This window comes from Carcharhinus amblyrhynchos, chromosome 8 (assembly GCF_965287045.1).
Source record: "Carcharhinus amblyrhynchos chromosome 8, sCarAmb.v2.hapA, whole genome shotgun sequence".
NCBI classification, from domain to species: Eukaryota; Metazoa; Chordata; class Chondrichthyes; order Carcharhiniformes; family Carcharhinidae; genus Carcharhinus; species Carcharhinus amblyrhynchos.
In genome coordinates this window covers 17,425,275-17,448,126 of record NC_137331.1, presented here as the reverse complement: position 1 = coordinate 17,448,126, position 22,852 = coordinate 17,425,275, and the positions used below count along the sequence as shown (strand labels likewise).

General features: G+C 41.1%; 1 protein-coding gene across 1 annotated transcript in view; it reads right to left on the bottom strand.

The window, feature by feature from the left end:
- LOC145346455 (uncharacterized) overlaps positions 1–22,852 on the bottom strand; it is a 176,480-nt gene that overhangs the window by 133,275 nt on the left and 20,353 nt on the right. Inside the window, exons 3-5 of the mRNA XM_080193729.1 lie at positions 21,196–21,267; positions 19,091–19,167; positions 12,727–12,827 (exon numbers count right to left, since the gene is read on the bottom strand). Of these exons, the coding sequence (XP_080049855.1) occupies positions 12,727–12,827; positions 19,091–19,167; positions 21,196–21,267 (250 nt within the window). The remainder of the gene's footprint in view (positions 1–12,726; positions 12,828–19,090; positions 19,168–21,195; positions 21,268–22,852) is intronic.

Sequence of the window (22,852 nt, the reverse complement as noted above, 5' to 3'; positions counted from 1 at the left end):
TTTGCTCCTTGGTAGTTTCCCGGTTCGCTGTCAAACACCAAATTGCCTGTCCAAAAGGCCAGAGATTTGGGTCATGTGACATGGAGCATTAATGGTTAATCGCAGCTTAAAAACCAGTTTCTGTGCTTCTGGCCAGAATTTCTCCGTTCCTCCTTACAAGAGAAAATAAGTCATTATCAACATCTCTCCTGGTATGGGTTTTGATCTCTTTGGCGATAGTTCAAGCTGGAGAGCCACTTCATCAGCTCTTGTTGATTACTAGGTGTCTATGCAATGAGGTGCGAGATTCCACAAGACAAGAGGGAATTATTTTGCTCTTGTAACTCTTGATGGTAGGAATAAAAGGGCCTGTCCAGTGGTCATGTAACTTGTCATAACCAGCCTTTTTGGTTCAGCAGAAAATCTATATTTTAAAATTAAAGAAAGAATTCTGTCTTTCTAGAAGCAAGGACTTCCTTGATGGGAGAAGGCACGTAGAGTTGAATTAGTCTTGAAGGGACAAGTTCAAATGTCTCAGTAGATGACAGGTGTAGATGCAGACCAGGCAACTGTACCTGGACAGAGCTCCTTCTGCTCCTACTTGTTCAATGGTAAGATGGTAGACAGATACAGGCTGCTCCCCTGAATTATGTTGTCTTTAGAGTTCAAACAGTGACTGAAGAGAAGATCCAACAACTTTATAAATTAAAGGAATTCAGACAGTCCAAATCTTCAACATGCAACTGTTTTGGGTGGGCTAATGACATCCCTGATACACCAGATTGGAAAACAGGAGTCACAAACAGCTGCCTTTGTCCTCTAGCGACAGTAAGAAGTCTCACAACGCCAGGTTAAAGTCCAACAGGTTTACCTGGTAGTAAACGCCACTAGTTTTCGGAACGCTGTTCTCACCTGATGAAGGAACAGTATTCCAAAAGGTAGTGGCGTTTACTACCAAATAATCCTGTTGGACTTTAACCTGGTGTTGTGAGACCTCTTATTGTGTTTACTCCAGTCCAACACCGACATTTGTCCTCTAGTGCCCAGAATTCTTCTTTATTCTTTTTTTTCTTTTTATTCACAGGTTTTAAGTCAGTCTGCCTTGTGTCCAACGAGGGGCATACACGCGATGGGTCATACTTGGGCTGCTCTTGGTTGTTCGAGATTGGCCCAGTGCTTCATGTCGTTAGTGTGTGCTTAAACTGGACCAGATACTGGGCAACACGGCAGCTCAGTGACTATCACTGATTGCTGTGCAGACACATGGATTTGGGCCAGTATCTGTGGGAGTTTGCGCATTCTCCCCGTGCTTGCGTGGGTTTTTTCCGGGTGCTCCGGTTTCCTCCCACACCCCAAAGATGTGCTATTAGGCTGATTGGCAGGAATAAATTGTCCCTACATTAGTTTCCCTCAATGTGCATGGCCATAAAACAATAGATAAGGGTCAGGGATGGGGGGGGGGACTGGTAGTGTTAAAATGGCGGCGCGGGCTCATTGAGCCGAAGGGCCTGTTTCCCAGGCTGTTATGTTCTTTGTTGTTCGTTGTAAATCAAAGAAGCTTTGTGCTGCACCAGGAAGGGACATTAGCGCCTTTTCTAAATGTAACAAGACTCTGCTGCTTTGTTTCAAGGTTAGAAATTAATCTGGTATGAGTTAAAACTAGTCAATTTTACAAACAAGAATGACTTTTTTTTAAACAGGGTAGCTGGGATGTCATAGATTTGTTTATATTGTCCTTCCCATCTCAACCAGGACAATACTACTGTTTCCTGTTAGCGAGCCAATCCTTTATCAATGCTAATATGTTACCCCTGCATCATGTGCTCTTTAGTTACATAACATTCGTGGCAAACTATCAGGTGTCATTTTGGAAATCCAAGTACATTACATCTATAAGTTTCCATTTAACCACCTCACTTCCTCAAAGAACTATAAATTAGTTGAACATAAATTTCCTTTAACAATACCATGTTAAATAACAATACAGATCAGCCATGATCTTATTGAATGGCGGGGCAGGCTCGAAGGGCTAGATGGCCTACTCCTGCTCCTATTTCTTATGTTCTTATGTTGATTCTGCCTGATCCCATTATAGAATAACAGCAGAGGTGGTGGCCATTTGGCCCATTGTGCCCAAGCTGGCTCTCCTAAGGGGCAATGAATAGACTGCAACATTCTTCCTTTTCAGAAATTTAAACTTTTTGAAAAAATTACATTTATGATTTTCTAAATATCCTGAATAACAGATTCTACAACTTTTCGCTATAGCGGATATTAGGCTGACTGGCCTCCTTTCTTCAATGAAGGTGCTACATTTGCTATTTTCCAACTTGCAAGGGCCCTCCCAGAATCCAAGAAATTTTGGAAGATGATAATCAATGCCGCTTCTATTTTTACAGCCACTTACAAGACCTTAGGATGCAGGCGATCAGGTCCTGGGATTCACAGCCTTTAGGTCTTAATAGCTATCGCAGTACCTTCTCCCTGGTTATGGTGATTGTTTTAAGTTACTCCCTCCCTTTCACCTCTTGATTTTCAACTATGTCTGGGAAGTTTTACAGCTATTCTGCAGTGAAGATAGACTAAAAATATTATTTTCATGTTTTCCATTATCAATTCCCCAGACGAGTTTTCTTGGGGAATTCTTAATATCTGCTTTTGTGATTACGAGCTAGCTTTCTCTTATAATCTTTCTCCCTCCATTCTGTTGTCATTCTTTGCTGATTCTTAAAAATCTGATCAATCTTCTGATTACCATCAATCTTCAGATTCATGCGTTTTCTTTTAATTTGATACTATTCTTTAACTTTCTTCTTCAGTCACACCTTTTCAAATAATCGATCTTTCTCATTGAGACATATCTTTGCTGAGAATTAAAGTCTGTCACCGCTACCTTTCAATGTAGTTTCATAGTTCATTTTAACATCCTTTTAATTTGCTTTATTCAAGTTTAAAACAGTCTTAAACTCATATTCAAATTGAATATGAAATTCTATCAGTTATTGATTAATTAGTTATTAAGTTATTGACTCATTGTTCACTTATTACCAGGTCGAGAATAGCCCACTCCTTGGTTGCCTCTGGATCTACTTCAATAATTTAGTTGCTGAATTAGTGCTCCAAATTCAACATTCACCCACTCAATTTTCAATGTCCTACATTATGCCTATGCTGCAGGACGTAATGCAACTTCCAATTTATTAGGGCAACTAAAAAATTGTATTACCAACAGTATCACCCACATCTTGAGAATAAAAAAAATTGAATTGGTCACTCATTAAATGTTCTTTCTGGGGTTTTGCTGCAATAAGTACATTTTTTATGTGAATTAATTGCATCTGTTATTTGTAACATTACTCAAAATGTTACTATTCCATTGTTTGATAACCTTATTATACAGCTTTCTATCTATTCCAAGACTTTAATGCACTCATACTTGCAGATTTCTAATACCAAAAGCCTTTGCTGCAGGAATAAATGCTCTAATCAAAATGCCACACAAACCAATATCCAAAAATTGATTATTCTGTCAATTCAGAAACTGCTGCCTTGACTTTATGCTATAAGTCTACTGCTGTCAAATAAATTGCTATAAATCCACTTGCATTCAGAGGCAGTGGAATGCTTTATAGACCACAACCAAGTTACTGCAGGCAGACAATTACAATCAAGTTACAAGTAGGATTGAAAATAAATGAAAATTACAGTAGCCTTATAATTCATTTATTTTATTTTCTACGCTTAGGATATCATTGAAGGTTAGGTTTTCACAATCTTTGTTTTGCTCATGTCCCAATTTCTATTTATAATAAGGAAAATTTCAACCTATTCTACCAAGTAGAACAGCAGTCCGATTCTGCTATTTCATCAGTTTTTAACAATCACTGTCACTTGAATGAGCTACAGCAGTTCATTTTAGGAGACATTCCATAAGAAGTAACGTGTCTATACTCATGCTAGGAGGGATGAGTGCAAGTAGCTCTATAGCAATTTTATTTGACAGCAGTAGAGCTGACAGCATAAAGTCAAGGCAGCAGGCATTGTCAAGGCTGCACTGTTTCGACAACTATATCTAAGAATGCAATGCTGATACTCAGGCTACACTAACTATTTGGACATTCTGTTTACAGTTTAATCAGGTCAAACTGTAAACAGAATCTATCTTTTCATATTCTAATTATACACTGAACAAAGGAAAAGTCGCTACTCTAATTGCATCTTTGTATGGAGGACATTTTCTACAATTGTGCCAAATCTGACTACAGCACTATTTCACCTTTTTCACTTGTGCGTTTGTAACTATTGCTAGGGCTCATCGTCCCATACTCCAGAGCGACCTTGAAATGTCAATTAGGAGGAATTAGTAGACCGTAAACTGTCCTGCTGGGAATTGAGAAGTAAAGGGACTGGACATACAAGATCCAAAGGAGATGGTTAGGGTCAGAAAACAGGAACCTGGGTTCAATTCTGGCATCAGGTCATTGTCTGTGTAAAGTCTGCATATTCTCACCCAGCGTGCATGGGTTTCCTCTGGGTGCCCCATTTTCCTCCCACAGTCCAAAGATGTACTGGCTAGATTGATTGGCCATGCAGAAATTGCCCCTCAGTGTCAGGGGATTAGCAGGGCAACTATATGGGGTTACGGCGATAGGGTCTGAGTGATTATCAGTGCAGGCTCGATGGGCCAAATGGCAATCCCATGTAAGGATTTTATGATGCTTCTATAATAATCATACTACTGGAATAGTTGGTATCCTTGGAAGTTGATAAATCACCAGGGCCAGATGGACTGTTTCCAAGGCTGCTGAAGGAGGTTTAGGGAGGAGATGGCAGATGCTCTGAAGATGATTTTCCAATCCTCACAGATACAGAGGTACAGAAGGACTGGAGAAATGTAAACATAGTTCCATTGTTTAAAAAGGGACCAAAGGAAATGCCAAATAGGCCAGTTAGTCTTAGGTCGGTGGTGGGCAAATTAGTAGAATCAATTTTGAGAGATAGGATTCACTGTCACATAGAAAGAAACCGACTTGATTTTTATGCAAAGGGTGGTGGATGCCGGGAATTCACTACCCAAGTTGGTGGTAGAGGCAGAGATCCTAACCTGGATCTGCACCTCAAGTGCTAAAAGCTGCATGGGTATAGCTGTGTGCATAAAGGTGGGACTAGAAAGGGCACCTGGGTGTCCTTGGGCTAGCATGGACAAGATGAGCCAAATGCCTTCCTTCTTATGCTCTGGCTTTTCTATCATCAGCGGGGATGGCTGCTTGGGGATAAGCGGTACCTGCTGAAACGCTGGCTCATGACACCTATGTTTTGCCCTCAGTCATTCTAAGGGAAGATACGGTGTTGCTCGCAGGTCCACATGTTCCCTTATAGAGGAAACCATATTTACAGGATCAAATTTTCAGTTTAAAATTAATACTCTGTTGATAATTACCAAGTACAGAAGTTTTTTAAATGTTGGAATTAGAAATAAAATTGCCAATCACAATATGTTAAGAATAGATATATTTAGAATCTCAGGCAAAAACTAAAATATACAATTAAATGCAAAATACAATAACTTTTCTTCCCTGGAACCCACATTAGTGTTTTGCAATTAGCATATATACGAACAAACTATTATGAACAAGAACAGGCCAATCGGTCCTTTGAGCCTTCTCTGTCATTCAATAAGATTTTGGCTGGTCTGATTGTAATCTCAATTCCACTTTCCTGTCTATCCCCAATAATCTTTCACCCCCTTGCTTATCAAGAATGCATCTAGCTTTGCCTCAAAAATACTCAAAGACTCTGCTTCGACCGTCTTTTGAGGAAGAAAGTTCCAAACACACAACCCGCAGAAAAAAATTATCCTCATCTCTATTCTAAATGAACGGCACCTTATTTTTTAAACAGTAGCCCCAGTAAAAGATTCTCCCACAAGAGTAAACTTCTTTCTACATCCACTCTGTGAAGAATGCTCAGGATCTTGAAAGATTCAATCAAGTTGCCTCTTACTGTTCTCAACTCCAGCAGATACAAGCCAAGCCTTCCAACCTTTCCTCATAAGGCAACCCACCCAAATTGGTTATTAGTCTAATAAGCCTTCTCGGAACTGCTTCCAACACATTTACATCCATTCTTAAAGGAGACCAATACTGTATGCAATACTCCACATGTAGTCTCACCAATGCCGTGTATAAATGAAGCAAAACCTCCCTACTTTTGTATTCAATTCCCTTCACAATAAATGATAACTTTCTAATAGCTTGCCTCAATTACCATCCTATCATTATCACCTCATACTATCCTAGCTATCTTGTGTCATCCGCAAATTTAACAACTACATCTTCGGCCCCTTCAAAGTTGAGATCGCAGCACTGATTCCTGTGGCACACTACTCATTACGTTTTGCCAACCAGAAAAGGACCCAGTTATGTCTGTTTCCTGTTAGCCAGTCAATCTTGTGTCCATGCCAATATGTTCCTTTCCAAATCACAAACTGTTATTTTCACAAGTTTATTAAATGCCTTGCCTCAATCTGCCTGATCAGCCTGAATTTTTAAAGTATCCTGCTACAGCATCTTTTAAAACAGTTTCTAAAGCTTTCCCTGTGACAGAAGTCAAATTAATTGGCCTGCAGTTTACTGTTTTCTGTCTCAATACCTTTGTTGAAACAAAGGACTTACATTCACTATTTTCTTAGAATGCAGAAGAGGCCCTTTGGCCCATCGAGTCTGCGCCAATACACAAGAAACACCTGAACTCCCACCTAATCCCATTTACCAGCACTTGGCCTTGAATGTTATGATGTGCCAAGTGCTCATCCATGATGTGAGGTAACTCACCTCTACCACCCTCTTAGGCAGCGCATTCCAGATTGTCACACTCTCTGTGTAAAAAAGTTTACCCTCACATCCCCAATAAATTTCCTGCCCCTCACTTTGAACCTATATTCCCTTGTGACTGACTCTTCAATTAACAGCTGCTCCTTATCCACTCTGTCCATGTCTCCCATAAATTTGTACACTTCGATCAGGTCACCCCCCTCAGTTTTCTCTGCTCTAACGAAACACCCATGCCTATCCAACCTCACTTCAAAACTAAAATGTTCCATCCCAGGCAGCATCCTGTGCAATCATACCCTTCCTATAATGTGGCGACCAGTACTGCACGCAATATTTTAGCTGTGGCCTCATCAAAGTTGTACACAACTCCAACATGACTTCCCTGTTTATTTAATCAATGCGTCAACTGATAAAGGCAAGTGTCCCATATGCCTTTTTCACCATCCTACTGACATGCTCTTCTGCCTTCAGAGATGGGTGGATAAATATGCCAAGGTCCCTTTGTTCCATAGAACTTCCTCGTGTCCTGCCATTCATTGACTAGTTCTTTGTCAAATTACTCCTTGCAAATTTTCCAATTTAATGGATTCCACAAATCTAAAGAATTTTGGAAAATTAAAACCAATACATCAACTCTCTCATCAGCCCCTTCTTTAAAGGCCCAGAATGAAGTATATCAGGACCTGGGGATTTGTCAGCCTGAAGATTCAACAATTTTCTCAGTACCACTTTCCTGGTGATTGTAATTTTCCTACGTTTCTCCCTCCCTTAGAATTCTTGATTTACATCTATTTCTGGGATGTTACTTGTATCCTCTATAGATGAGACCATCTTAATTCATTTGCCATTGCCTTATTTTCCATTATTAATTCATCAGACTAATTTTCTAATGGACCAACACTCATTTGAAGTACTAGTCTTAAGCCCACTCTTCTTCTGTCTAAAGAAAATTATAATACAGTGCCTTCACTGCAAGGTCATTAATTAATCCTTGCATGTTGCATAATGCCAGGTCCAGTATAACCTGTTCTCTGGTTGGCTCCAGAACGTGCTGTGCTAAGAAACTGTCCGGAAAACATTCAATAAGTTCCTCAGACCTTTGCCTGTCTGATATTGCTTTAAGAGAGAATATGCAAATGAGTAAATGGCCAGGATGTAAATCTTGTGACCAGCAGACAGTGGGCTGGATTTTCCAGCTCATCCCAACAGTGGAATCTTCCAGTCCTGTCAAAGTCATCCTCTGCTGCAGGTTACCCAATGACAGGATGGATGAACAGTGCAAATTGCCAGATGATCCCACCAGCCACCAATGACAAGTTATTTTCACTGCAGGATTGGAAAATTCTGGCAATTTTTCTGAGCAACTTTCAGTTTACCTAACAGCATGCAATGTGAAGGATTGCAGTTGTACTTCCCTGTTAACAATAGCTGTTGAAACTTAATGGTAAGTTTGTCTGTTGAGCTATCCTGTACTAAATTTTTAAATGAATTGAACCTACATTTAGTTTACCAGTCCTCTGCAAGATTGGTAAGCTTGTATGGCGTAAAATGGAAATGCAACATGGTGAGCAGCAATGGTTCCTTTTAAATAAAATGAAAAATCAAAGATCACAGGAAAAGCCACAGACAAGATTTTGTTTGAAAATACAAGATGCTGGAAAAACTGAGTCAGTCTGGTAGCTTCAGTGGAGAAAGAAACAAAGTTAATGTTTCAAGTCCAATATGACTGTCTTTCAGAACTGAGATTAAATGACAAGATTTTTTGCTATACAATGGCTACATCTAAAGACCTCAGGAGAGATAGTCCCTCTACAGAAATGTTCTATAGTGAGTATCTGATTTGTGGGGTAGCTGGATCGGTAGTGAGTTGAGCAGAACAAGTTACAGGGCCATATGACATCCTCTGGTGGCACTCCCACACAAAAGACGGAAAGTGAGTAAACATTAAGAAAAAATCCAGCCAAGCAAAAAGGGAGGGAGTGATCCTTAAAAAAAAAAGCTGAATAGCTGAATTTCCCCAGAGTAAAGAAAAGGTAAATTCTCGAAACATAGACAGCATTCATACAGAGCAGCAACAGGAGGAAGATTACCACCAAGTTTCCCAGTGTGAACTGGATGACCACAGGTGTCCTATCCAAATTTAAGATTTTTAAACAGAGGATGGGGCTGTGCTATTTAGATTTATCCATCACAGAACTGGATTATCAGCAATGATCCGGCCAAACTGTGACATACGCTGGAGCATGCACAAGGATCAATCAACCATTAGCAAGTGCTGTGATGAGAGCAAGGACCATGATCTCTCTGAAGTTGATCTGACCAAACAAATAATGGAGCTGGTTGTAACTTCAATGTTGAGTGAAGCTTTCCAAAAGGATCAACTGCAGGCAAATTAGGCTCATAATGCTGACACAATGCTTAAGGATAGCAGAAAATATGAAACTATTATAGCTGGACAACACCTGCAATAATTAGGTTCAACTATCTGTTTTGGCACGTTGCCAGGAAGCAAGAAACAAGCAAGACATGTGGGAAGTTTGACTTGCTGCACCCAACGTAATGCTGCGGTGTATTTCAAGTTCTTTGTAAATTATGCCGAATAAAATGAAACGGGGCTCATGTTCTGACAATACTGTGCCTTTCAGAAATGCATTTGTGTCATGTTTCTTGCGCAAAATTTGTTTAAACAGTCAGTTCTATTAACACGTGCCGCTTTGTCTTTAACCGGCAGGCTCTATTGTTACCGCAGCAGCATAATTGATCATAATTGCTAAAGTGTTCGTATTAATCTAGATTAATGCACTTCTACTATTTTAGTATTTCCCCTGGAGTTTTTCAGAGTAGAGCTTGATCAGGTTGATTGACAGGGAAAAAAAATCAGACTGCACAGGACTAGGCTTACATAGAGAAATAAGCTCAGTTGCTGTTTAGAGCAATACAGCATGGAAACAGATCCATTAGCCCAACTGGTCCATGCTGATCATGGTGCCCTCCCAACTCGTTCCTTATATCCCCTAATCGTTTCCCATCCATCTACTTATCCAAATGCTTTTTAAATGTTACTATTTAACCTGCTTCAATCACTTTCTTTGGCAGCTCATTCTATATATACACCATCATTTGTGTGAAGAAGCTGCTGCTCAGGTTTCTTTCAAATCTTTCTCCTCTCACCTTAAATCTACGCCCTCTCATTTTCAATTTCCCTTCCCTGGAAAAAAGATAGGGTGCGTTCACCCCATCAATGCCCCTCATGATTTTATACACCGCAATAAGATCACCTCTCGTTCTCCTGTGTTTCAAGGAATTAAGTCCTAGTCTGGCCAACCTCTCCCTATAACTCAGGCCCACTATTCTTGGCAACATCCTCGTAAATCTGCTTTGCACTTTTGACAGTTAATCAATGTCTTTCCTATAATAGGGTAACCTAAATTGTACACAATAGTCCAAATGCAGCCTGTTCCAGAGAAATGCCTCTTTTCCTCTCTTCATTTGGAGACTGGGATCTGCCAGAAAATAATTTTTCTTTTAAACAGGAGGCTGACGTATGGGAGTCAGAATCTGTATCAGTCTAGAAGGATTAAAAGGCTGGAAACGTAGCACCCACATGAACATATCTACTTTTTGTACCAACTGATTCCAAAGAAGGATATTGCTTACATTGGAACTATGGAGATGGCTAGCTGTTGAGAATTATACCTGGTCATGTTTAAGTATTTCAACTGGGGAAGCAATAAGTGGTATTATCGTTAGACTATTAATCCAGAAGCTAATATTTTGAGAATCCAGGTTCGAATCCCGCTATGGCAGGTGGTGGAATTTGAATTCAATAAAAAAAATCTGGAATTAAGAATCGATTGATGACTGAGAACCCATTATTGATTGTCAGAAAAACTCATTTGATTCACTGATGTCCTTTAGGGAAGGAAATCTGCTGTCTTTATCTGGTCTGGCGTACATGTGACTTTGGTGCCACACCAACCTGGTTGATTCTCAACTGTCCTCTGAACAAGGGTAACTAGGGATGGGCAATAAATGCTGGCCTTCCAGCGGCACCCATGTCCCAGGAATGAACGAAAAAAGTTATGCTAATTCTTTTTCTTATATTTTAACTGTATTGTTAAATAAAGTTTGTTTTAATAAAACCTTTAGTGGGTCAAATCATACCTGGAGTGAAACTTCTTATGCTCGCTCTAATGTCAAAATCAAAAAAATAGTCTAGGCTAACTTCATAACATACCATGGAGTTTCTGATCTGGTCCCTAACAATGTATGAGAGAATTATGGTAATGAAGACGCAACCAGAGCAAAGTTACAGTCAAACAAAAGTTGTGGTTGACAGCATGGTTAATAAAACTACATAGAACTCTGAGTTTTATTGACATGGACATAGAGTACAAGAGCAAAGAATTTATGTTGAATTTGTATAAGTCACTAGCTTAACCTCAGCTGCAGTACTGCATCCAATTCTAGGCACTGTACTTTTGAAAAGGTGCGGAGGCATTGGAGAAAAGTGATACATATGGTCTCAGGTAACATGCCAGATCAATGTAGATATTGGCAGCAAAGCTAACATTTGCTGAATTTGGGGTAGGAAAAGTTTGTGTGTGATGTCTGTATGGGTTTCATCTGGGTGTGCTGGTTTCCTTCCATGCTCCAAAGACGTTTGGTTTTTGGGGTCAGACATAAAGGACAAGTCCCCTTTTCTTCTTGCTTTGCCACTTTTCGTTCAGCTCACATCCAACCCTTATTACCCCTTGTGATGCCTTGCCCTTATATTGTTGTCTTCTTGTTCCCTGGAGCTTTTACATTTTTATTCATGTTAATCTTTCTTTGTGCGGGGTGGTGGACGAAGATGCGTGGCGACTATCTGGAATGCTCTGCTTGGGGAGGTAAATTAAGCCTAAAGTCCGAGTTACTTTTCAGGTTATATTTGGGTGGGTCTTTGAGATCTCTCAATATTCTCTGTTCTGAAACCTGTGTAGGAAAATGGAGTAAACCCTTCTCAAGTGGTAGTTGTTGTTGGAGTAGCAGATTCAGTACCCAAATGGCCTTGCCTCCAATGTATGTCTCTATGGTTCTATGAATCCAGGTAGTTAGACGGGAGTGGTGTGGTTGACCCTGTAGGTTTCCACGCAGCTTTACCCAATGAGAAAAAGTTGAACTGTTTGCGCCTGTACACACTGAAGTTTAGAATAATAACAGGCGATCCTATTGAAGCATATGAGATCCTGAGGGAACTTGAAAGGGTTGATGCAGAAAGGAAGAGACCAGAACTAGTGGCTGCATTTTAACAATAAGGGCTTTCCCATTTAAAATGGGGATGAGGAAATGTTTTTTCCCCCCTCAGAGTCCACAGTCTTTAGAACTCAACCCAGAAAACAGCAGAGGCAGAGTTACTGAATACTTTTAAGGCTGTACAGTTAGATTCTAGATTGACAGAGAAATCAAAGGTTACATAACTGCACTACTTTCATCTACACACCTGGTTCCTCAAAAATTCAAATTTGTTAGGCATGACCTCCTTCTGACAAAGTTATGCTGACTATAAAACCTTGCTTCTCCAAGTGGAGACAGATTTTCTCCTTCAATTTTTCTCCAGCAGCAGCAATTCAACCAGGTCTTTTTAATTTATCCCTAATACAGAATAATTTATCATTTATTTATGCCCGTTATAATGTAACTAAAACAGGAAGACCAGGATAGGCCAACTGAAACAAATATAAACTACGATCTTACTGGGCTTACTTGCATTCTATATTACCAGTAAATAAAGTAAATTAAAGACAGGCTCTAGTCTCAAAATACAAAATATCAATTCTGTAAAACAAAATTGTCTTAGTAGTGCCATTTCTACTTCATTTAAATTTAACTATCTCAGATTATTATTTATTCCACAGATTATTCTACTGATTACCTTCCAGTCGTTGACTCCCTCCATAATTTATTCAGTCCAGTTGTTTCATTCTGGAACACTCTCTTACTGAAGCCCAGCCCAGCTCTGTCATAAATGCATGCCTGCAGAGTAAGACAAGAGTTTATGACATAGCCCAACAGGGGGAATAAAATAATTAATGATAAATTATATGATAAATTATATGATAAACATGATTAAATGATAAATTACATTGAGTATTTATTGTCAGTATGTCGTTATGGACAGTAAGAGAGGACAATTCCTTCATGTTCCACCTCTCAACTGACTTAACCTAGTGGTGTTCTGAGGAGAAAGCATTTTAACCCCATTGAGTGTAGATTTTCATAAACAGAAATAAACACTTCCTCATAACAAAAAGATGAATATTTGTATCTTGATATTTGCATTCACTTGCAACAGCACACAGGCACACACACACACAAACATACAAAGTGACTACAAAAGAGGTAGCATGCATTTCTGATATTACAGTCCAGTCCAAATATTTGCTCTTATACTAAAGTCTCTTTTCATATTGAAGATGCTCTCTATCTTCTCCATGCACCTCCAGAGGAGGTCAAGATGGATCATAGACAGGGGTCGTGGGTAGAGAGGTGGACTGGTGGTGTTGAGATGGCGGCGCGGGCTCATTGGGCCAAAGGGCCTGTTTCCCAGGCTGATTTTTTTTGTTCTTTGTTCATCCACTTGGCAGTTCTGGCTGAAGATTGTATCAAATGTTTGTTCTGGGCTCCCCCATTTTGATATTGGGGATATTTGTAGAGCCTCCTCCAGTGACTTGTTTTAATTGTCCACCACCATATGTTAAATGTTGTGCAGCACTACCGCCATGTTAAATGGGATTGATTTCAAGCAGATCTCGAAACTCAAGATTAGGCAGCCATGAGGCGCTGTGGGTCAACAGCAGCAGCAGAATTGCACTCAACCACAATCTGTAACCTTGTGACACGGCATTTCCTCCACTCTACCATTACTGCCAAGCCAGTAGGTCAATCCGGTTCAATGAAGAGTGCAGGAGGGATGCCAATGGCAGTACAAGGTGTACCTAAAAATGAGGTGCCAAACTGGTGAAGCTACAACACAGGACTACTTAAATACGAAACAGCATAAGTAGTAACTGATAGAAAGAGCTAGGGAATTCCACAACGAGAGGATCAGAACTAAGCTCTGCAGTCTTGCACATCCAACAATGAATGGTGGTGGACAATTAAAGAAGTCACTGGAGGAGGCTCTACAAATATTCCCAATATCAAAGATGAGGGGGCCCAGAACAAACATCCGATACGATCTTCAGCCAGAACTACCAAGTGGATGATCCATCTTGATCTCCTCTGGACGTGCATCACAGATGCCAGTCTGCTGCCAACACGATTCACCCCACATGATATCAACAAACAGCTGGAAGCATTGGATACTGCAGAGGCTACACGTCCTGACAATATTCCGACAATAGCACTCAACACTTGCACTCCAGAACTTGCCATGCTCCAGTACAGCTGCAATACTGTATCTACCCAGTAAGGTATGTCCTGTGCACAAAAACAGGGCAAATCCAACCTGATCAATTATAACACCACCAATCAAGGAATGGAAGGTGTCATCAGTGGTACTTAGCTATACTCATCATCCAGACTTGGAAATATATTATTCCTTCATTGTCGCTTGACCAAAATCCCAGAGCTTCCTCCTGAACAATACTGTGGTTTTACCTGTGTCACACCTACTGTAGCAGTTTAAGATGGCAGCTCACCATCTCAAGGATAATTAGAGATGGGCAATAAATGTTGGAGGAGCCACATACCTTGAATGTTTTTTTTTAGAAATCAAAGCTTGAAATGTTGCTAATCTGAGTTCCGTTTTGGTGCACGGAAGTGAAGGTTCGAAATTTCTGATGATGGATTCAGTGGCTTACCACTTGAAGCAGCAGCTTCACTCTAGTTCTTCCAAATTGATAAGTGAAAAGCTAACTCCAATTCTCTGCCTGCTGGTGGATATTTGCAAGGTATATTATTTTGCCGGGTTGGATTTGTTCCCTCCTTGTCTCCAAGAGTGACTGAGGGTGGCCTCACAAACGTGCATCAATAAATGCTTTTTAATCACTCCAGTGATTCTGTCACGTAACCACAGTATCAGTTTCCCATTTTCCATGCAAATGGTCTCCGACAACTTGAGCACTGACAGACAAGAGTGATATCACCACTTGCATCTCCTTGTGATAGTTTCTCCTCACAGCTATTCTGTGGAATTCCATTCGGCAGCCAAGAAGTTTTCTGGATCAATGTGAACCACTTTCTGCAGGTATTCAACAAATGCAGACATTAAATTCACAGTAAGATCTGTTGTATTTTAATGCTTTCTTGATGGAACATTCCAAAAACATCATGCATTTTAATATCCTGTCCAAATAAGCAAACTATATATTATTTTTAAATAATGGTTCAGTTTAACTTCTTCGATTCTCAAAGAACAAAGAACAACGCAGCACGGGAAACAGGCCCTTCAGTCCAACGAGCCTGCACCGCCATTTCAACATTGTGAGTCCCCTCTCCACCCATGACCCTTGTCTACACTTATGGCACTCCACACTGGATTCTCTTCAAAGTTTTTTTTAAGTGATGTAATTTGCAACAAAGGCAACAGAGACTTTGAGCTATTAATGATTGTGTTACTAACAGTTCATTTTCTTGATCGCAGATTTAAGGGTTGAAAAAGAAACACGAATGCCAGGGAAGGTGGGTGAATTAAGTACAGAAAGGGAATTAAAGAGCATAAAAGAAAACTTGGGTTTAGGGAGAGTATAATGTGACAACAGAAGTAAGAATCCGTTCCCCCTTCCTAATGCTTCTTACCTCTCTGGCATGTCATCATGCCGGAGCAAATCATTACTGCTATATGAAAGCGTGGCTATGGCACAGCAGTAGTGAAGGAGAGCTAGGAAGTCAGTACCACTGAGCAATAAGCCCTGAATAAAGAGGGGAGTCTTAGCCACTGCCATGGTGCAGGGTGGGGGGGTTTGCACCGGTATGGGGGTCCTCAGGTCAGGGATCACTGCTGGCTTGGGGCTCATGTTGCACGCATTTTCCCCTGCCCACTGAAGGAACCCAAGGGATTGTAGAGGAGGATGAGTCCTAATCCTAATGATGTTTATCCTACCTTCTGTCTGCTGGACACGCTCTACGGCTGCCTGCTGACATCCCATCCCATGCCCCACTAACAAAAGCCCCATCAGGGAAGCTCTCCTGTTGTTAACACAGCCCCTCACATTGCATACTCTCCAGTGCTGCCCTCCATGGGAACTCATCTTGTGTTAATCGCAAGGGTGCTTCACTGTCTATTTGAACTGCAAGCCATTCTTGAAGCCAGTGCAATAGATGTCCAGGTTGGTGTACCCATGCATATGCTTCATGAGATACAAATCAGGAACCCATCACAGCCACCCGTATGCTCTCCTTACCTGCCATCTCAATGATTTAGAAGGGGTCAGCAGCCCATTAAGGTGGAGTATGGCACCCGGGACACTGTTGGGTTGCCAGCATCAGAACAATGTGGGTTGCTGCGAGTGAGGGGTCAAGGATGGATAACATGACTAACTGTCTCTCTCTCTCTCCCTTCCCTCCCAAACCCCACTCCAAAGGGGTAATTGATTCTGCATTGAAGCCAATAGAGCCGGCAACTATACTTGTGGCTGCTATGCAGAAAAGGGAGACATCCAGCTATGGCAAGGCCTGCCCAGACTAGAGAGGCTGCAGCAGAAGACAAGGGGCCACTGGTCGGGGCCAGGTCATGCCCACACATTGGCCCAATGGAAGGGCCACAGGGCGTCAGAGGTGAAAATCCCACCTCTACAGGACATGCACATTGTTCAAAGAGCTGCAGGAAGCTGGATGCTGTTGCAGACAGTGTCTCAGGAAAGAGACATTGCAGCATCTCATGGAGAGACCCGCGCCCAGTGGCAGTGAAGGTCATGACAACCAGAAGGTGCTTCCAGGGCTCCAGCGGAGATCTTTGCAGCAGCACCCATGCCTCTGTGCACAAGTGCATCCATCAGGTGACAGATGCTGTGTGCACCTGGCAGCCAATGACATTAAGTCTGACGTGGGCGAGACCCAACGGAAAGTCTGGGCTGTAACCTTCGCTGCCATTGCTGGGAAACCCCATGTGCAGGGAAATGGTGACAGCACATGTCACCCTGCTGGTCCTATACGATGAAAGAGTGCCTTTCATTAACAGAAAAGGATTCCACTCATTGAACATAGATTGTGTGACCATCAACTGAACAACATGTCGGTGTGTGCACAGCAATAGGGGAACATGCATGATAGCTACATCTTTTGCAGCTCAGATGTCCCTGGGCTCTTTGAGGACCAGCCCAGGCTGCCAGGACGGCTTGTGAGGGACAAGGGCTTTCCGCTGAGTTTATGGCTGATGATATCATTGAGGCGAAGATCAGTTATGAGGTTGATTCTGCCACCCGGTCCATCGGGCTCTCAAAGATGCAGCTCCACTGCCTGGACCGCTCTGGTGGAGCCCTCCAGTACAGCCTCCTGAGGGTCTCCTGCATCATAGTGGTCGGCTGTGCACTCCATAACATGGTGCACAATGAGGAGACATCCTGGTGGGGGAGGAGGGAGATCATAAGAAAGCCGCTGAAGCAGAGGAGGAAGAGGAGGATGGCCCTCAAAACTTATTGCTTTGATCAGGCTTTTGGCCAAAACGTTTAATTCTCCATTCTCATTTTTGATAAACAGTAAGACTGCAATGTTACGCAGAGAAATATGCAAGTGGCAGTTTTTATCAAAACAATGAGGCATAGTGATGTTGCAGGCTGATTTTTGCCACAACTCCTCCAGGTATAAAATATAACCTGCACAAAAATTCCTTCAAAGTAGCAGAGCAACTCCAACCCTAGCTAAGGTTAAGAATCAAGCAGAGAATTAGAAGTCAGTCAACATTTCACCAATCTACGGTTATCATCTTGCACTCCTGCACCATCCGCCTCATGATTTTTCAAATTTGATATGAATCATGAAAACTGAAACACAAATACATTTACCATAATCTCAAAATTGTCAGGTTTTTGAAACCAAAAAATATTAACACCATAAAGCTATGTTGTAATTACTACCAGTAAAAGCTTGCAAACTAGCAAAATTATAAATTGCACTAGCATTTTGCTGTTAACCATATTAAATTCAGTAGTATTTAAATCTAAAATATGCAAATTTAATCTGACAGTTTATTGTTATAATTTGCAATCTGAGTGTAGGGTTTTAATTTTATAGGCGATACTGTGGAAATAAAGGAGACTACCCAAGTTTTTCAAATAGGAACCCTTAGATAGACATCGGAACTGAGTAACGGGAACTGGAGTTTAACATGGGCAAGTGCAAGATAATGCACATATATAGGAAGCAGGAAGCACGGCTGATCCAGGATATTATAGGCCAGTGAGCCTGGTATCAGTGGTGTGGAAGCTTTTGGAGAAGACACTGCAAACAGGATATATGCACATTTGGAAGAAAATGGACCCATTAATTTCGATGAGACATAACCTTCCCTGTACTAAACCAGGCTGCCTGTAACTAACCAGTTGATTGAGCGTTTTGAGGAGGTGACAAAGATAATTAACGAGGGAAGGGATGTGTATGTTGTTTATATGGACTTTGGTAAGGTGTTTGACAAGGTACCACATGGCAGACTGGTACAAAAACTAAAATTATATGGGATTCGGGGTGGGCTGGCTAGATGAGTACAGAACTGGCTTGATTATAGAGGAGAGTGTGGCAGTGGAAGGGTGATTTTCGGAATGGAAATCTGTAGCTACTGGTGTTCTGCAAAGATCATAGAATCATAGAACTGTACAGTGCAGAAAAGGCCCTGTGGTCAATCAAATCCACACTGACACATTAGAAATACCCAAACTCCCACCTAAAAGAGGTAGTGTTGGGCAAGCTAATGAGACTAAAGGTAAACAAGTCTCCTGGCCCTGATGGAATGCATCCCAGGGTACTTAAAGAGATGGTGGGGGAAACAGCAAATGCACGAGCGGTTATTTATCAAAATCTGCTGTACTCCAGGGTGGTTCGCAGATTGGAAAACAGCAAATGTGATGCCACCATTTAAAAAAGGAGGTAGACAAAAGACAGATAACTATAGGCCAATTAGCTTAACTTCTGTAGTAGGGAAATGGTTTTTCACAAACACCACAATTCATTTGAAGGTCACTCATGTGGAAAGGAATTCTGGAATGCTCTGAGGCTGCAGATACCAATATCCAACTCATGAATTTTATTCATAATAAAGGGCCCTTAATCGATAAAATTTAACTGGTTTCATAATCACTTACTTGTGTTAATTGGGACACATCCTTTTGAATCAACAGCCACACATCTGAAGACATGCCAGTGGGTGCATCAAATATCACTAGGCAGTTGGAAAATATCAAAATTAGATCAAAGCTTCAATCTTAAATCATATTTTATCCAACATTACAAATGTTCAATAAAAAGCTGTGATGAAAAATACGTAAGAAAATATCAAAACCTTTCTTTTCTCTTATAAATGATGATATATCTGCTGTGTATTGAGTACTTCTATCGCTTTTAAAGATTCCCAGCACTTGTTTAGAGAAATGGGGAGTTCATTAAAGAAATGACAGGACTTTTAGGGAGGACAGAAACACAACACTTTGCACTTTTGAGCACCTGGTAGGTATACAGCGTCAACACAGAAACTCCTTGTGTTGCACACTTAGTAATGGTGCATTTATACCACAGCTACCATTGTTCAAGCAGATCTAATTACGGCAAAACCTTGATTAGCTTGGCTGAATGAAACTTCAATTGGTTCCAGCAGTGATAGGCAACCCAGGCTGGTGAGTGGACTGCATGAGTGGCGCTCCTCCAATTCAGTGGGTTGCAAGATTTAAATCAGGTTTGTTTATGAAACATGACTCCATGATAAAATCAAACACATTTAATACCTACCAAATATCGAATAACAAGTTATAGAAAAAGCTTAATCACCTGTGAGTCATAGAACTTCAAATGGTAAAAACAAAAGAAATATTTACAATTTGGACACAGAGGGAGCACACAGCTCTCACAGTCAGTGATGTGTGCAATCAGCATCCACCTCATTTCACTTGCCTTTGCTTTTTACATGCATCACTTCAGTCATACTAGTAGGGAAAAACTACGCCGACAGAAATCAGTGGAATGTTGCAATCCTGTACGTAGAAAATGGTCAACAAAACGTCTTGTGTTTCTCTGTCTTCTGTGTTTCCATGTAAAATATCAAATTCAAATCTGATAGGCTGCTGTTATTCAAATGCCCTAGCTTAAATAAATTGGTTAAAATTCAAAAAAAACCATCAGCTTGGCAGCAATAGTGCCTAGGCTAGCGACACACTGTTACACTGCATGGCATGCACTTGCTCCTCGTTAGTACAAAGAAAAACAACTTTTTTTTCTAAAAAGACCATGTAATGCTTTATGCTCTTAGCATTTTTACAATTGTTTTCATAATTTTACAAACACTAACTTCACAACAGGCAGAAGGCCATGTTAGCAGGGTGATGAAAAAGGCATATGGGATACTTGTCTTTATCAATCCAGGCATAGATTACAAACGATTACAAAATGATTACAAAAATTTACATAGATTACAAAAGCAGGGAAGTCATATTGCAGTTGTATACAACTTTGGTGAGACCACAGCTAGAGTACTGTGTGCAGTTCTCATCGCCACATTAACGGAAGGATGTGATTGCACTGGAGGGGATACAGAGGGGATTCACCAGGATACTGTGTGGGATGGAACATTTAAGCTATGAAGAGAGGTTGGATAGGCTTGGTTGTTTTTGTCGGATCAGAGAAGTCTGAGGGGCAACCTGATTGAGGTATACAAGATTATGAGGGACATGGGCAGAGTGGATAAGGACCAGCTGTTCCCCTTAGTTGAAGGGTCAATTTCAGGGGGGACATAGGTTCAAGTTGAAGGGCAGGAAAAACCTTTTTATCCAGAGGGTGGTGACAGTGTGGAATAAGCTGTCTGGGAGAGTGATCGAGGTGGACTGGCTCATATCCTTTAAAAAGTAACCAGATGAGCACTTGACACATCATAACATTTAAGACTATGGCCAATTGCTTGTAAAGGGGATTAGATGGGAGCTCAGGCGTTTCTCGCGTATTAGTGAAGACTCAATGGGCTCAAGGGCGTCTTCTGCGCTGTATTCTAACATTCTTTACAATCAGATGCTGTAGGACGTTTGTCATTTTCAACAAAATATTGCTGTAGATTCAAGAAATCATTCATTTCATTTTTCCTGTCTCAAATTTCTTCACTATTGCTTCCTGTTTCCGGTAAGTTTTTTTTAAAAAAAACACCATAAAATGAAAAATAAATAATTGTTCTAACAAAAAATCTGAGCAAATAAAAATTCTTACTTACCAACAGGATGCCCCTTCCCTTGACAATTTAAATACAATTTCTGACCCAGTCCAATGTCAACCAGCTCACCTTCTGTCAATAAATAATATCATACTTGAAATCTTTAAAAACATAACATTTTCAACACTGAAAATATTTTGCATGAGTACCAGTTAAGAGAAATGTAGCAGCAAAGTGAGAAAGTAAGAGAAAAAGAGGAACAAAGATCAGATCAGAAAGAGAAGAAAAATACCTTTTTATTTCAATTTTTAAATTTGACATCTTTAAAAGCTCAAAAAAACACTGTTCATAACCTGAAGAACACAACTATGTTTACTTTATGGTCAAGAGTAGTTAATTAGAAGTCATTAACAGATACTACATTGTTAAAAGGTGCATACACTGTTAGCTAATGCTGTCCAGCATGATACTGGAGAGAGTCTTTCAGATGAGATGTTAAACCGCGGCCCCATCTGCCTGCTCTGGATACTCTATGGCATTATTTTGAAGAACAGTAGCAAAGTTATCTCCAGCGTCCAGGCCAATATTTATGCCTCAATCAAGAGGTTGGATCAGCTTGGGTTGCTTTCTCTGGAGTAGAGAAGGCTGAGGAATGACCTGATTGAGTTGTAGAATCATAGAATCCTACAGTGCAGAAGGGGGTCATTTGGCCCATCGAATCTGTTCTGACCACAATCCCACCCAGGTCCTATCCCATAACCCCCTGCACTTACCCAAGCTAGTCCCCTGACATTAAGGGGCAATTTAGCATGGCCAATCCACCTAACCTGCACATCTTTGGACTGTGGGAGGAACACAGTAAAAAGTCTGACAACACCAGATTTAAATCCAACCGATTTATTTGATAGTAAACTCACTAGCTTTCGAGGTTTCCCTCTTCTTCAGGTGAATGAAGAGTTCTAGCCTCAGACAGAGCATATAAAGCACAGACAGTTTACAGATTACTGATTAGAATGCGAATCTTTACACCTAACCTGCTGTTTAAGTCGGAGGAAACCAGAGCACCTGGAGGAAACCCATGCAGACATGGGGAGAATGTGCAAACTCCACACAGACAGTGACCCAAGCTGGGAATCAAACCCAGATCCCTGGCGCTGACAGGCAGCAGCGCTAATCACTGTGCCGCCATGCCGCCCCTAGTGGTTCGAGATTATAGGGGTATGGACAGAGTGGATAGGGAACAGCTGATCCCCTTCACTGAAGGGTCAGTTATGAGGATATACAAGCTAAAAGTGAGGATTGGGAGGTTTGGGAATTTTGAGGAAAAGCTTTGTTTAACCCAGAGGGTGGTGACGGTCTGGAATGCAATGCCTGGGAGGGTGATGGAGGAGGGATGCCTCACATCTTTTAAGAAGTACCTGGATGGGTACCTGGCATGCCATAGCATTCAAGGCTATGGGCCAAGTGCTGGCAAGTGGGATCAGGTGGGCAGGTCAGGACCTTTCATGCGTCTGTGCAGGCTCAATGGGCCGAAGAGCCTCTTCTGTACTGCAGCATTCTGTGATTCTGTGAAAGACAGAGCGGGACTTGACTGGCCTACCAGTTCAGCCTTTGGTACAGGTTGACACTTAAGGTGGGATAGAAAACATAAAAACAAGAGGCAGGAGTAGGCCATTTGGCCCTCCGCGACTCCTCCCCCATTAATTTTGATCATTGA